This window comes from Ornithodoros turicata, chromosome 3 (genome assembly GCF_037126465.1).
Source record: "Ornithodoros turicata isolate Travis chromosome 3, ASM3712646v1, whole genome shotgun sequence".
In the NCBI taxonomy this organism is placed as follows: Eukaryota; Metazoa; Arthropoda; class Arachnida; order Ixodida; family Argasidae; genus Ornithodoros; species Ornithodoros turicata.
This window is the reverse complement of record NC_088203.1, coordinates 4,952,572-4,966,502: the sequence shown is the minus strand read 5'-3', so window position 1 is coordinate 4,966,502 and position 13,931 is coordinate 4,952,572. Positions and strand designations below refer to the sequence as shown.

General features: G+C 44.5%; 1 protein-coding gene across 6 annotated transcripts in view; it reads right to left on the bottom strand.

Moving 5' to 3' along the window:
* Positions 1–3,374: 3,374 nt before the first annotated feature.
* LOC135387862 (dystrophin-like) overlaps positions 3,375–13,931 on the bottom strand; it is a 281,706-nt gene continuing 271,149 nt past the window's right edge. For 5 of the 6 annotated variants that reach the window (XM_064617042.1, XM_064617043.1, XM_064617044.1 and 2 more), the window contains 4 exons: positions 13,391–13,506; positions 11,783–12,032; positions 11,584–11,716; positions 5,092–7,912 (listed from right to left, as the gene is read on the bottom strand). In XM_064617042.1, coding sequence (XP_064473112.1) covers positions 7,770–7,912; positions 11,584–11,716; positions 11,783–12,032; positions 13,391–13,506 — 642 coding nt within the window. In that variant the 3' untranslated portion in view covers positions 5,092–7,769. The other variant, XM_064617045.1, reaches the window with a different exon arrangement.

Sequence of the window (13,931 nt, the reverse complement as noted above, 5' to 3'; positions counted from 1 at the left end):
ACCTGGGACTCTTACAACAGCGCGTGAAATGCGGTCTTCACTCTGTGACACTCATTTACTCCCGTGCATTTACTCCCGAAAGGGACTATTTTTTGTGGCAATGCAATTACTCCACAAAAGGAGTAAAAGTACTCCGTTTTTTCTTAGAGTGTACAGCAGGCTAACATTTTCAGTGACTTTCTTCTTTCATCCACAGCATACCTGCCATCAACTTCGTTTCTTTCTCATGTGACGAATTATGCCTCAAATAAGCGAGCAATCAAACCGAAACCGAAACAAGACCGTGGAGAGGAGTCGCAGAAACTTTTCCCTCCGAAGGCCAACGCGTTACGTCACCCTGCATGGAGCGGACAAGTAGTATACCAGGCTGGTCGCAGCCGCTGTGTAATACACGGCATTTTCAATGCGGATTGAATCCAATCCGCATCGAGTTTCTCATGAGCGATGCTGCTACATGGTCCAACTCAATGTGTATTGAAAGGTTCGCTTGTCAACAGGCGGCGCTAACAGACCCGCAGCAGTACGCTGCGATTGACAAATATGTTCCTAAAAAGTCGTTTAGTAAATCTCTCTCACACCAAAAAGTCGGGAAAAAACCGCATCCGCATTGTGGTGTTTGCTAAGCCTTTACGGGAGGCGCGGTGTCGAGAGTGGTTGAGATTAAACGAATTAGCAAACGCAGTCGCCCGTCATACCTAGACTAAAACCGTAACCGTGAAATTCCATGGGCTTGTATAGAAACATTCGCAAATTAATGTAATGTTTTTGTTGACTACTACAGATTCGCTGGGTTCGAGGATGCCAATGGCGGTCTTCAATCCGTCTCGAGAATTTCAATCCCGTTTAGCAAACTGGATCGGGTGAAGCAGGATCGGAGTTCGTTCCTACTCGAACGTGTCCGTGTAGCAGCGCCGGATCCGCATTGAGCTTGATGAGCATTGGCTCAATGCGGATCGAAAGTGTCCGCGTGACAGGGGTATACACCCCTGTCACACGGGCAGTCTTCAATTATCATTGAAACCAGTGACCATTGAGAATGCGTGTAGTGACACCTAGCGCGCAACGTGTCAACCTGTCGGGGAACACTGAATCCAATACTCTTTGGGAAGTTGACACGTTACACGCTAGGTGGCGCTACACGCACTTTCAATGACGATTGGTTTCAATGATCATTGAAGACTGCCCGTGTGACAGGGGTACATTCCCGAAACAAAACAACCAACGAAGAAGATTCGGGATCAGATTACTCGGACACGGATGGAAAGAAACAGCGATCACCTGCTTATCTCCTGAGAGTCTGGAAACAGCCCAGGAATGATATGAGTAATGCACGGTCACGTTGGCCGACGAGAGAAAGAAAGAAAAAAAAATACTTCCATCGACGCTCGATGGGAGTCAGATTTTTTTTCAAATTTCGAGTCGTTTTTATGATCCCACCTTCGTTTTCAAGTGAGATATTCCACAACTGTGTTCAGTTTGTGTAAATGATTGTGGGAATATCGCAGGGAAGAAATTGTATTCTTGTGACATTCTTGGGACCGGTACTGCGGTGGCTGAAAGAGCTCGTTGTTGTCGGCCTCACAGAGGTGGGCAACGTCGCGACTGACGCACTAGGAAATGTGGGCGTCCTGGGCCGACTTCCAAGGTAACTGTGCCGACATATGTCTGAAAGTGTCTGCGGAGAACCCAGGAAAAACGCCAGACAGCACAGCCGGCACCGGGATTCCAACCCGGGTACCTCCCAGTCACGCTAACCACTGAGCCACGCGAGCTGGTGGCTGATATGTTCGTCACCGCTGCACAGTCAACTTGGTGAAAAGTCCTCGGTAAATACGCAGACTTTCGCTTACCAGTGTTAGTTTTGAGGTAACCATGTTGCGTGGAACACGGTGTCACGTTCCTGGCTGTACGAACACGTCCGACGTTCACAAGAAATAACGAGAGAGAACTGATGTTCTGAGGCTGGAACAACATAGAAAGGACAAACAGATACAAAGCCTCAAATTGCCTAAGAAATTAACGACGTAATTGTGTGTTTGTCCTTTCCATGTTGTTCCAGCCTCAGAACATAATTTCTCTCATGTTCAACAGCTGCCGCTTGCGTCGATCCCGTCGAATGATTGTACGTATGAGTGAGAAAAATGTAAGAGTGAAAGGGGGATGAGTGAGAGAGAGTGGTTGATGTGTCCCTTCAGATGACGCGCCCTTGGAAGTCGTCGGGGAGGTGTTGTTAGCTTAGCTCAATTGGTAGAGCCCTGGACCGGTAATCCAGAAGATGTGGGTACGAGTCCTACAGCTGGCTAACCTTTTCTGTGACCTCCATCTCTCATCGGTACGAAATAACATTCCGCAATCCGACCACGGAGCAGACGCCGTCCTACCCGCCCGCACGCCAGTCGGTTGCCAAGGCTACCAGGGTCCCTCTGGTCGCTCCCTGATTGGTCTCTTCCGCGCCGAAGGGCGCTCACTGATTGGCCTTGTCCGGGTGACGTTTACAGAGAGGGAATCCCGGAATACTCTCAATATGCGTCGTCTGCTCTTGCCACGTGTTACATCAAACTTCACAGGAACAGCGGCACCAATTCGCGTCGGATTTTCGGCGTTATCATCAGTGATGAACGCGGAGTAAAACGGTACTATAGTTTTCGAATCTACCGGGACGGATGCGATAGCCCCTTCAAAACACCTTGTCTTATCCTGTTGTCCAAAGTCAGCCGCCTTTTCTCCTTCCTGAGAACAACTTTATTTTGTGACGCGATCTTATTTTACATCAACTTATTTCTGTATCACTATGGGGAGTTCGTTTACTACACGCGCGTACAAAGCAGGGCATTATAAACGATACAAATGCAGGAACAATGGACCTCTTCCTGTTTGTAAACAAATGACGTCATGGTGTTCGACAGCGCCACCAATTTGGTAGACTTGAACTAGGCTCGAGACTAAGGGCGAACAAGGTCGCGCCCGAAAGCCACGGTCTTGACGGGATTACGATGGTCCCTGAAAGAGACGCGACCTTCGGTCCAACTTTTCTTTCAATCGGATGCAGCGAACAAGTGCCCATTCGTGGAACCCAGCCCGCCCCTTCCGATTTGTTTCGGTTTCAGTCTGTCTACCAAGGTCATTATGACGTTAGCAGTCGACACTCACTAACGAATATCGCCACGGCTGTACCGTGGAATATTCGATATAAACGACAGGACGGGGGATTATAACGACAAAACGACACGGATACAACGAAAGCACACGACGCTGTGCGCTTACGTGACAGCGGAAAGATACGATGCTTTTCGCATCTTCCTCCGAAATATTCTGGGGAGTATCCCTCGTGTGAGTATAGTCGCTTGCTTACAAGAAAAAGCAGAGTACCCAAGTTGGCAAAACATTCTTTTATTATTTTCATGTAAAAGAACAGAAACGAAACGAGACGGGTGCTTCCACGCGTCTAACATTTCGTCCGAGAAGCACAGAAGATTTATACTTCAGCTCTGATACAAAAGCATAGCAATGTCTCACAGTGTCTCCTAAAAGAGTCCCACAGTTTTTTTCTTTCACCATCAGTTGAAACAAATAGGCACAATCACGCAGACAAGGAAGAAAAGCAGCTCTGCTCCATATACTACTACTCGTGTTCCTACGGTGGGCAGAAGGCGTATAACGTCCAGAGAAAAAAAAAATGTACACAGAACGACATCAATACTTTATCCATCGTACAGTAATGTACCTGGGATCATGAACTGCTATCATTAGTGGCACAGAGCTGATAAGATATGTTGGCAAGGCCTACATGGTTGGGGAGCCTACCTTGCAGGGGGTACTCGTGAAAAAACTGACGCGGTAATCCGATGTATGAAACTGATGATGATTGAAAGTAATTGGAAAGTAATTGTGACAACTGCAACATACGTACGGATATACAAGAGTGCTATCTCACGTCGATTCAATTTGCATTCCAAATTTAATGCGGTACAGTCGAGTTCAACGTCCATGATACACGGATTTGGCTGAGTTTTACCGTTTTCGTTATAGTGTCATTTCGTCAATAACGAAACACTTGTGTATTGCGAGGCAATTTTGCTTCACGTCATTTTGATGCAACTATCATTTACAGTAAGCTTAATTTCAATTTTGATGTCGCGAACGCGTGCCAAAACGATCGTCTCAATTACAAAGAATTCGCTATATCCGTGCTCAACTGTACAGCGAACAAATGGATCAATTCATGAAAGCGCTATAGAAATTCTCACCACGCCCCAAAAACTCTATTTAAAGGATAAAACACTTTGCATGAAATGAACTTCTAACGAACAGCACGAAAGTAAAATAGGCGCCCGGTCAGCAACTTTGGACTACCCAAATGTGCTCCTAACTAACCAAATAGCAGATGTTGATGTCATGTGTGCCAGAATGTAACTCTCATATGTCTCGGTTACATACTATGTTGTATCCATGAGATGTCATGATATAACACATAAACGTTACTTATGCCTCTCTCTCTCTCTTGTGATGTACATGACCTAAGTGATAAAAGTGAATATATATATATATTTATATATCTCGTAATGATGAGCACAATCCTATCGCCATTATTGCTTTACCGAAGCCGTACAGGCTCAGTTCACTATACAGGCATTCATACTACCTTGCACAAAGATCGCTACCTCGTATCTTCTCAAACAAAAACTGCACGACACTCACATTCTTGCACATGTTTCTCATGATACGCATGAACGTCTCTCATGCAATGATACATCGAATATCATGCAAGTTACAGTAAAAGGTGAAACAACGTCTGAGCTTCCTTGGTCACCTGTCATGACCCCTTGGAACCTCAGTCGCCCACGATACCAATGATGTTAGGAAGAATGATATCCTGCTGTTAGAATGGGCAGAATGAATACAAAAGCGAAAAACAAGTCTGATATGGTCATGGCACCCAAGGCATACTGTCCATGAAAAAGAAGGATGGTCATGCAGCGTAGAACATGTTGAATCATCACGTTCCTAAAGCATGATGCGACACGTCAACGACGCAGCTATTCCTCATTAGGAGACAGTGGTATTCCATTCTCATCGTGGCCGCCTAAAAGAGACGTTGACACAAAACACATCATGAGGTTACAAGTATAGTTTTGTTTGGAATAAAATGCACTGAAACACCGATTATACTCGTTACGTGACTTTTTTTCTTTTTTTTTTTTGCGCTCTTGAGCATCGTACGATTTTCTGGATAGTGCAATCTCGCTGATAACGCGAGTTTTCGGGTAATACGAAATTCCGGGTAATGCGATGTTTCGGATAATGCGATTTCTCGGATAATACGATATTTTTTTTTCTGTTTCTGTGGAATTCGCATCATCGGAGCTTCACTGCATTTTTCACGAGGGGAAATTCGTCCACACACACTTACATCACAAATAGTGCGTCATATTTTGGAACAAGAACATCATGCCACCATTCCAGAGCATTTCTTCTGGTAAACATCCATTAAAACGCGCTACACGCTTCTAAATGTCAACAGGACTTCATGATACTTGGAGTAACTCGAGTACTAAGGATATTTTTCACACGTCATATACAAGAGAATTGTTGCCTATGCTACATCCAACAGGGCATCACAGAACAGGGTAGGGCCAAACACAGCCTGTGCACAGACAGCTGCTCGTACAAAAGTGTTAGAAGAATGTCCAGGTTACAAGGTATGCAAGTTTTTTTTTACAGCAACATCTTTTTTACAGTTGCACATTTCTCCCATTATGGAAGTTTGCACAGCGACTAATCAAGTCGCAGTGAACAGTTGCACGCTGAAAGCTGTAATGCTCCAACACGTGCAAAAAAGTTGTTACATTTAATACAGTTGTCATATCCACTGCACATATGTACTGCAAGTTCGGGACTGGAGATACCTACCATACACAATGAAACTGCCACAATCCCAGATAATACGATTTCTGATGGGTAACATTTTCCTGCGTCATGCAATTTTTCCCATAACATGTCCTAATGCCATTTCCGACAGAAATGCATCACCAAGTGTACAGTGTGTTACTATACCTACATGTTCTTACTTCCAAAGCTCATCGCAGAAACGTTCTCTATGTGAAAACACAGCACTTCTGCGACACAAATAACGCTGAATATTTACAGAAGGTTCAGAATGTGTTCTCGAAGTGCTTCCAAGAGTTGCGACGACGAGATGCAAAGGGTACTGGGACTTAGCTGCGCACCTCAATCTGCCAAACGTACTTCTGTTGCACCTAAGATATAAAATCACTCGTATCGGACCATTCTCACTTGTCGCATGTTGTACTGGCGAAATTGATACAAAAAGGCGGGTAACATTTTGCCCAGCTGTCGAAATACAAACATGCAATAAAGTCACAGGCAGGTATAAAACGATGGCATAAGGCACTAAAAGTGCACTTCAAAATGAGAAATGTTAAAGGAGGCATCGTAAGAGAAGCTCCCTTGAGGGGGAATGCCTGTTAGCAACACTGGAAGCTGCACTGTCATGTGTGCAACGCTTACAACCAATTCCACGAACTACATGGATGTGTCTGCACGCAAGGGTCACGGGCGGTCAATTCCACCGTAAAGCAGCTACGAAACTGTCCGAACACCCCGTAAAATTTTTGTTTGCCGAACAGTTCTTCCTGCCAGAGAAATCGTACACCAGAAATGTTCCCGATTAAAGTGTGCCGCGTTTTATTCACGTGCGGTCGAAAATCGCTCTGTACCTCTCCTTCACGCTCGTGCTCCCTCTCGCGTTCCCCCTCTCACTTCTTGACTACTATGCGAGGTACCTCGTTACCTTCGGCTTGGACACAGCTTGCAAAGCAGCGTCGTGCCAATAAACAATGCGGAGGAAGCTTCTCCGCTTCCCTTCGTCACTTCCGGTTCCTTCACGAACTGAGATCGAAACCATCCCGTGCTCAGTAACGTCATATGGCGACATACGGGTCATATGGCGACATATGGGTCATATGGCGACATACGGGTCATACGGTGACATATGGGTCATACGGTGACATAACCAGGTACGGCGTCAAGTTTCTCTGCACAGCTTTCCTACCGTCACTCGCCGTGGCAAGGCGCCCGGCGTATATAACCTTCGCTACTTCGCTTAAATTCTCTCGTGAGAGAGCCATTCTATTGGCAAACATAAAGCTTTGGCTGTGTGTTGAAGAACGTTTATGTCAAATGGAAATTAGCAAAAAAAGAAATCTCTTCACAGACCCCCTAAGGAAAAAACGCAATGCTAAGGGCATCAGCATCACATTAGAGTGACGTCACCCTTTGTTACTGTTGCAGGAGTCTTATACGTCTGCATCATGAATGTCGGCAACCTGTTTCATCCTTTGAAGCTCGAGTTATCATAAATTATGTCTACTAACGTGCCCTCATTGCCAGCATTCATTCCAGTATTACATTGCATTGCAATCTAACACCGCCACGGAATGGTGAGAGAATTTTTTGGGGGAACTGAAGGTTTAGAAATAATTCAAGGTACGACCCAGGCGACAGAAAGAAACGGCTCGTGACGTAAGCCCCAAACCAAGCTACACACATACACACACAACAAGAGTATTGATCATCCCGTTGGCATCGACAAGGACAACGGAATACACGCGATCCCTGAGGACAATACTTTGTCGCAGCCACCTTGACTGAAGGGCTTGTAGGATTCTTGCTGGAAGAAAAGTTTCAACTTAGCAAGCAACACGTACGGGACACAGACAGTTGGAAGTCAAACTAGACGTCTGGGTCCATCACAAATGCAGGTTTCTTCCATTCTCTGATTCACTGTATTCGTCGTCGTCGCTGCCTACATCGTTGAAGTCGCCGATGATTCTGCCGTAGCCAGGTCCCACCATGTGGTGGTAATTTGGAGTGTGTAAAACGACCGAAGCACCTGAACATCGAAAGGGTAAAAGTTTAGTCCCGTAGACGGTGTGAGTGGAGCAGAAGTGGGATATCATGCCCGAGACATGCCTGGGGGTCGATCCTGCAGATGCTACGAAACAGTGCAGCTCAGGGAAATGAACAAAATAATAAAAAAATAAGCTGGAAAATAAAAATCGCGTTCAGTTGTGGCTTCGTGCAGGGTTGCGAGCGGGTGAGGAAGGGCTCGGGCAGTGATGCTGGGATTGAAAGCTGCAACCTCAGGAGGCACAGGTGCCGCTTTTTGTCAATAATGCGGTATGATTAGGGTTCTTCGTTTTCGTGTTTAAACCCGATTTTTCAACCATAGTTCCCCCCTGAACAAATTTTCAAGAATTCGGGTAAACAGGGTGTCTACCAAACTGCAGCCTTCAAATTCCCTGACTTTTCCAGGTTTTCCCTGACTATTTCAAGCGAATTCCCTGACAAAAACAAAAGGGAACTTGGTGCCTGCCCATACGTTTTGATACCAGATCCAATTTAAAACAGACCATTTATTAAGTATTAGTGAGGCTAGCCTACTTTTCTGCGTCAGAGCTTGTCATACTGGTGAACTGCTACTCGCAGTAACGTTGCTGCGGCATCGCCTCTCAACCACCGGTCGGCAATCGCGATTCGCCGCGCATCATCACGGCACTTGTCTGCGATTTTCCCTGACTTCAGCTCCTTTTTAGCCAAATTCCCTGACAATTCCCTGACTTTTCCAGTCACATCAAATTTCCCTGACTATTCCCTGTTTTCCAGGTTTTCCAGGTTGGTAGACACCCTGGTAAAACCCGATATCTACCCGAAATCCTTGCGTCCTTTCAACTTGTCGTTTTAGATAAACCGTCGGGAAAAGTGAATCGTAATGTCAGCAAAGAGAGCTATTCGTGACAATCTATTTGTCCTCTGTTTATGATCCCCTCCTGCAGGAGTCAAAGACCAGCTTTTCTGGAGCTCGGGCAAGTTCCGATTTCTCCCCGAATTCTCGAGTGTAAATAGGTATAGCACCCGATTTTTCCCTCTCCCAAATTTGAAAAACCATAAAACCCGAAAACGAACAACCCTAAGTATGATTAAAACCACTGGCTACATACTACAGTGGACTGTAGCTACAGCACCCTCTGGACTATGTTGAACCTTGAACTAGTGATGTACGCTTGTGTACATATTTTTGAAGGAGATGTTCTTTTGTGATACATTATGCTCTCTTTGATTAATCTTATTGTGCCTTGCTCAGTTTTGCGAATGCAGCAGGTCTGTATTGAGCTATTGAACTTATAGTTATTCATAGCTATGAGCTAGTGGCTATAGTCAAAGGATGCCTATAAGACGACGTCATAGTTTACAAAAAGTCTGCTACGGACAGGTGCCTTATAAATGGACTTGGGTAAAGAGTAACGTTCTGGTATAAATATGTAATGTTTACATATTTTTATGCATTTTTACATATATACATTTTATAAGTTATTTTTTTACCACCAAAATGAAAATTTAGACAAAATACGCAGAGGACACAACAATTCAGCCAACAACAAGCAAGTGCTACATGCTGTTTAAAAAAAACATGTGCAAGGCATCTCTGACGAAAGCTAGAAACACTGAACAGGAGACATTTCTGAAATGATTACAAAAATGCGAACAAAATAAAAATCAAATCCATGAGTCAAATCCATTGCAACAAACTTCAACTACGTATAGATATGCAATGCAAACATTAAAAGCACCAAAACCATAACAAACAATGTGAAAGACACAGGCATGCAACTGAAGCAGCACCTTAAGCGTGGAATTCAAACACATTTGACAAAGTTCTGTAGTACTTCATAAATAATTAGCAGTGATGGCCACTAACTACTTCTACAGTAGTTTAACTATAACTACTAACTACTTCACGATGGAGTAGTTTAACTAGTAGTTCAACTACTTTTTAGGGGAGTAGTTAAAACTACTTCTTTAACTACTGCAATGTAGTTTAACTACATCTATAACTACTTAACGTTGTCCATCAACACCAATCCCTTGTAGTGTTCTTGGACACCTAAGTATGAATCACACGGAATGATAAACTTTGGCTCAAGCCACTGCTACGACAGTCAAATACAAAGCTTGCGGCGAGATTCTTTCTGTGCCTACGCGATAAACTAAGTTGCAGAATTACTTCACAGCAAATGAGGCTTCACTGGACATACATTAAAAGTGAAGATTAAGTACACATGCACGACACAATTGCTCTGCACCTCCGTTCTCATCAAATAAGTAGCTCAATAAGGTAAAAGTCGGAAGCACAATCATGCCGTACAGCTTGCGGCAAAATCGAAAGTAGTTTGTGCCTTCAGTAACCTAACTACTGTAGTTAACTACTCAAAATAGTAGTTTAACTAGTAGTTGCCACTACGTTTCTGCACGTAGTTGATAACTACTTTTTAACTACAATCTGGTAGTTTAACTAGTAGTTTAACTACATGTAGTTAACTACTGGCCATCACTGATAATTAGAACCTGAAGTTTTCAAAAAAATTTTTTTTTCCAAAATTGGGGGGGGGGGGGGGGAAGGGGGCTCTAAATTCATGCAAATTTGGGTGGAAAAACATCCAGTAACCTAAATTCTCTCTAAATTCGCTAAATTCCATCTGTATTATTCAAACGATTTGTACTGGTTTGGTACAAACGATGATGTAATTTACGTTTCTTGCAAAACAAACTAGCGTGTATTCCTACGGATGTTTTCGAGTGGGAGCAATTTTGCCGGGTGAAAAAAATCGAGTCTCGCCCTAAAGAAACAGTTTTCACCCAAAACAAACTACGGTAAAAGTTCGAGGAAGGAACGGGTTAAACCCTAAAGCTTCGGGCTCCGATAAGTATAATCAGAGCCTGAAGTTTTAGGGTTTTACCCGATTCTTCCCCGAATTTGCACCCCGAATTGAAGGTTGCCTCCTTAGGTTGAAACCCGGTTTTTACCCGGCAAATTGCCCTCACTGGGATGTCTGTAGGAATGCACTAACTTACTTGTTTGGCAGAAAAATGCAGTTACATCACCGTTTGTACCAAACTGCTACAGTTAGTTTGAATAACTGAGCCCGATTTCTCCCCGAATTTAGCGCCGAATTTAGCGTACCGGAAGTTCTTTCACCCGAATTTGCACGAATTTAGTGCACACGTTTATTTGCCCGATTTTTACCCCCCGAATTTAGAAAAAAATATTTTCCGAAAACTTCAGGCTCTAAGTATAATTAGGGCCTGACTTTTTCGGGTTTTATTTTTGGCCAAATTCGGGGGGTAAATATCGGGTGATATTTTTCATTCGAAAATTCGGGTGTATTCGGGTTAAATCCCGTTACGGCATATTCTGTCGTCAGAAATTCGGGTGTATTCGGGGGATTTTTTTTTGTTTAATAAAAATTTGTGTTAACATGGAACTAATGTTTAGCAATGTTATCAAACTTTATTTTAATGCACGCTTATGAGTGTGCCACACGACCAGGATGTTTTCGGGTAGATTCGGGTTAAACCCGAATTTTACAGATTTCGTTCGGGGGGTAAATATCGGGCGGATACGGGTTTAACCCTAAAAAGTCAGGCCCTAAGTATAATGTGCCGAGTAGGCGTCGAAACGTCTCGTAAAAAAAACAGACGCTGAGCAATCGAACAATCCGTTACCTGCGTGGTCGTGAAGCCTCCCGTTCCTCGAAGACTCCGGGGCCAGGCCCCTGTTCCTCGGTAATGAGTGAGCGGGCGTCGTGTAAGGGGAGCTGTGCTGGGACAACGAGAGCGACGTTCCGCGCGGAGACGGCTTCGCAATGAAAAGAGCGGCACCGCCGGATTAAAGCACACTTCGGTGAACGAACCTTAAGCGTACCTCATCCAGGAGCTGCCTGAGCCGGTGCAGCTGAGCTTCGAGCTGTCGGTTGTGGTCTTCCAGGATCTGCATGCGCGCCTCTAGCCTGCCCTTGTGCTGCCTGAGCAGCTTGGCTTCGGCTAGCATCTCCTCGTCCCGAGTGGCGGGCACGGCACGGATCTCCTCGTCTCCCTGACTGCTCACCGTGGGGCTCAGTGGGGTGCCCAAGGTTTGGAGCTCTTGTAGCTGCTCGTACTCCGCTTGTAGGTGTCTGTGCGGGGATGAGAGGCGATTGTGCTTTTTTTTTGTTTTTAGTGACGGAGGAAATGGCTGGCAGACAGATCGAAAGGACACAATCACTCAAGGGGCACTGTTCTTGTCAAAGTTATCGACCTCTATTACTTTGTCTCTCGCCTGTCATTGGTTGTTACGTGAAGAAGGCGTGAAGAACAGAGGTCGACGGCACGCGCCCTCAACCGATGGTCGAGCTCTTGATCCTGCACTCTTCATGATAACGAAGAAAGCAGGATTAAGAGCTCAACGATTGGTTGAGGGCTCGTGCCATTGACCCCTGTTCTTCACGCCTTCTTCACATAACGACCAATGACAGGCGAGAGACAAAAGTAACCGAGGTCGATTACTCTGACGAGAATGGGGCCTCGGGACTCTTTGTTTGAATTGGATATTAAGGGGTTTTAGAATAGCGGGCTCGGGAGCCTTGCATTAGAGAGAAGGAAGTTGCTTAGGAGAAACTGCTTGAGCATTTTGAACGTAGCAAGAGTACTATGTCGTCTGCTAAATGTATCCAAGTAATTCGCGAGAAAACCGTGAGTTGTCTTGCGATAGCTTATATTTTTATTAGGAACAACAAACCATGCTTAGAAGAAGTAATTCCTCTGTGTCTTTGATTTTCCGTTCTTTCTTAAGTCTTCACTTCTAGCCCTAACGGCGCGTGAATGCCATTCTATAAGCAATGCGCGGAGAGACCCCTTGCGTCCAATATAGCCTTTACGTTTTGCATTTGCATTTCCAGCAAACGAAATCCTAAAACTCACTATTTACGAACATACTTACAAGCAATACTGTCTACTCTGCAACATGCTGGATTCATACTTGCAATTTACACCTGTAACTATGGTTACAAATGTCGCATAATTGCACTGCATTCCAAGTTAGTCATCGCTGCTGCGTAGCAATGGAAGAATACAGTTTAGCGTACGTAGATTGATTGAAACACGTGTGCTGAACTTCGTGGCCCGCAACAAACCACGAGCTAAGGCCACCAATTTTTTTGCTGTTAAATAGATTGTGAATTGTATTTTGCTACTTTTTTTCTTCGTTCTGGGGATTAGTGTTGCGCGAGTGCTTCAGTCACTGCTAATATACTGACATCTGATACATTCGAATTATCGGTACATCGAACTATTTTGCCGTCCCTTTCATGTACGATATATGGGGGTTCGCCGGTATCACGTTTACTGACATTAACTACACTTTTCCCCCCAAAAAAATTGTGTCAAAAATAACATTTCGGCAGCAAGCGCCGAAAAATAGCAGCAGTCTCTACACGTTTGCTTCTTTATTTCTTTTATATTACAACTGCAAACAAAGAAAAGAACTGCCATTCACCTGTTCTCTTCTTCCAGTTCCTCTATCATGAGCTCCAATTCATCCCTCTGATCTGCATCAATGGTTGCTATCACTTGAGCGGGGCTTCTCGGTTGCAGAAATAACGATGAATTGCACTGGGAGTAAATGCCCAGTAAGTGAGACGTCAGAGAATCGCACGTTCGACAACACCATTGAAATCGCAGCCATATCATGAGTAGAGCCTGAAGTTTTAGTGTTTTACCCTATTCTTCCCCGAATTTGCACCCCAAATTGAAGGTTGCCTCTTTAGGGTGAAACTCGATTTTTACCCGGCAAACTGCCCTCACTGGGACGTCTGTAGAAAGGTACCAATTTAATTGTTTGGCAACAAATGCAGTTACATGACCGTTTGTACCAAATCACTACAGTTATGCATAATGTAAAAACCCCCCCCGAGACTAGGGAACACGAAGTCTAGTCCCTAGTCTCCGGGGTTTTTACATTATGCATCAGCTTCACCAGCTCGCTTGCTTCCTAGCCATTTTTTCACCACAGTTAGTTTGAGTAACTGAGCCCGATT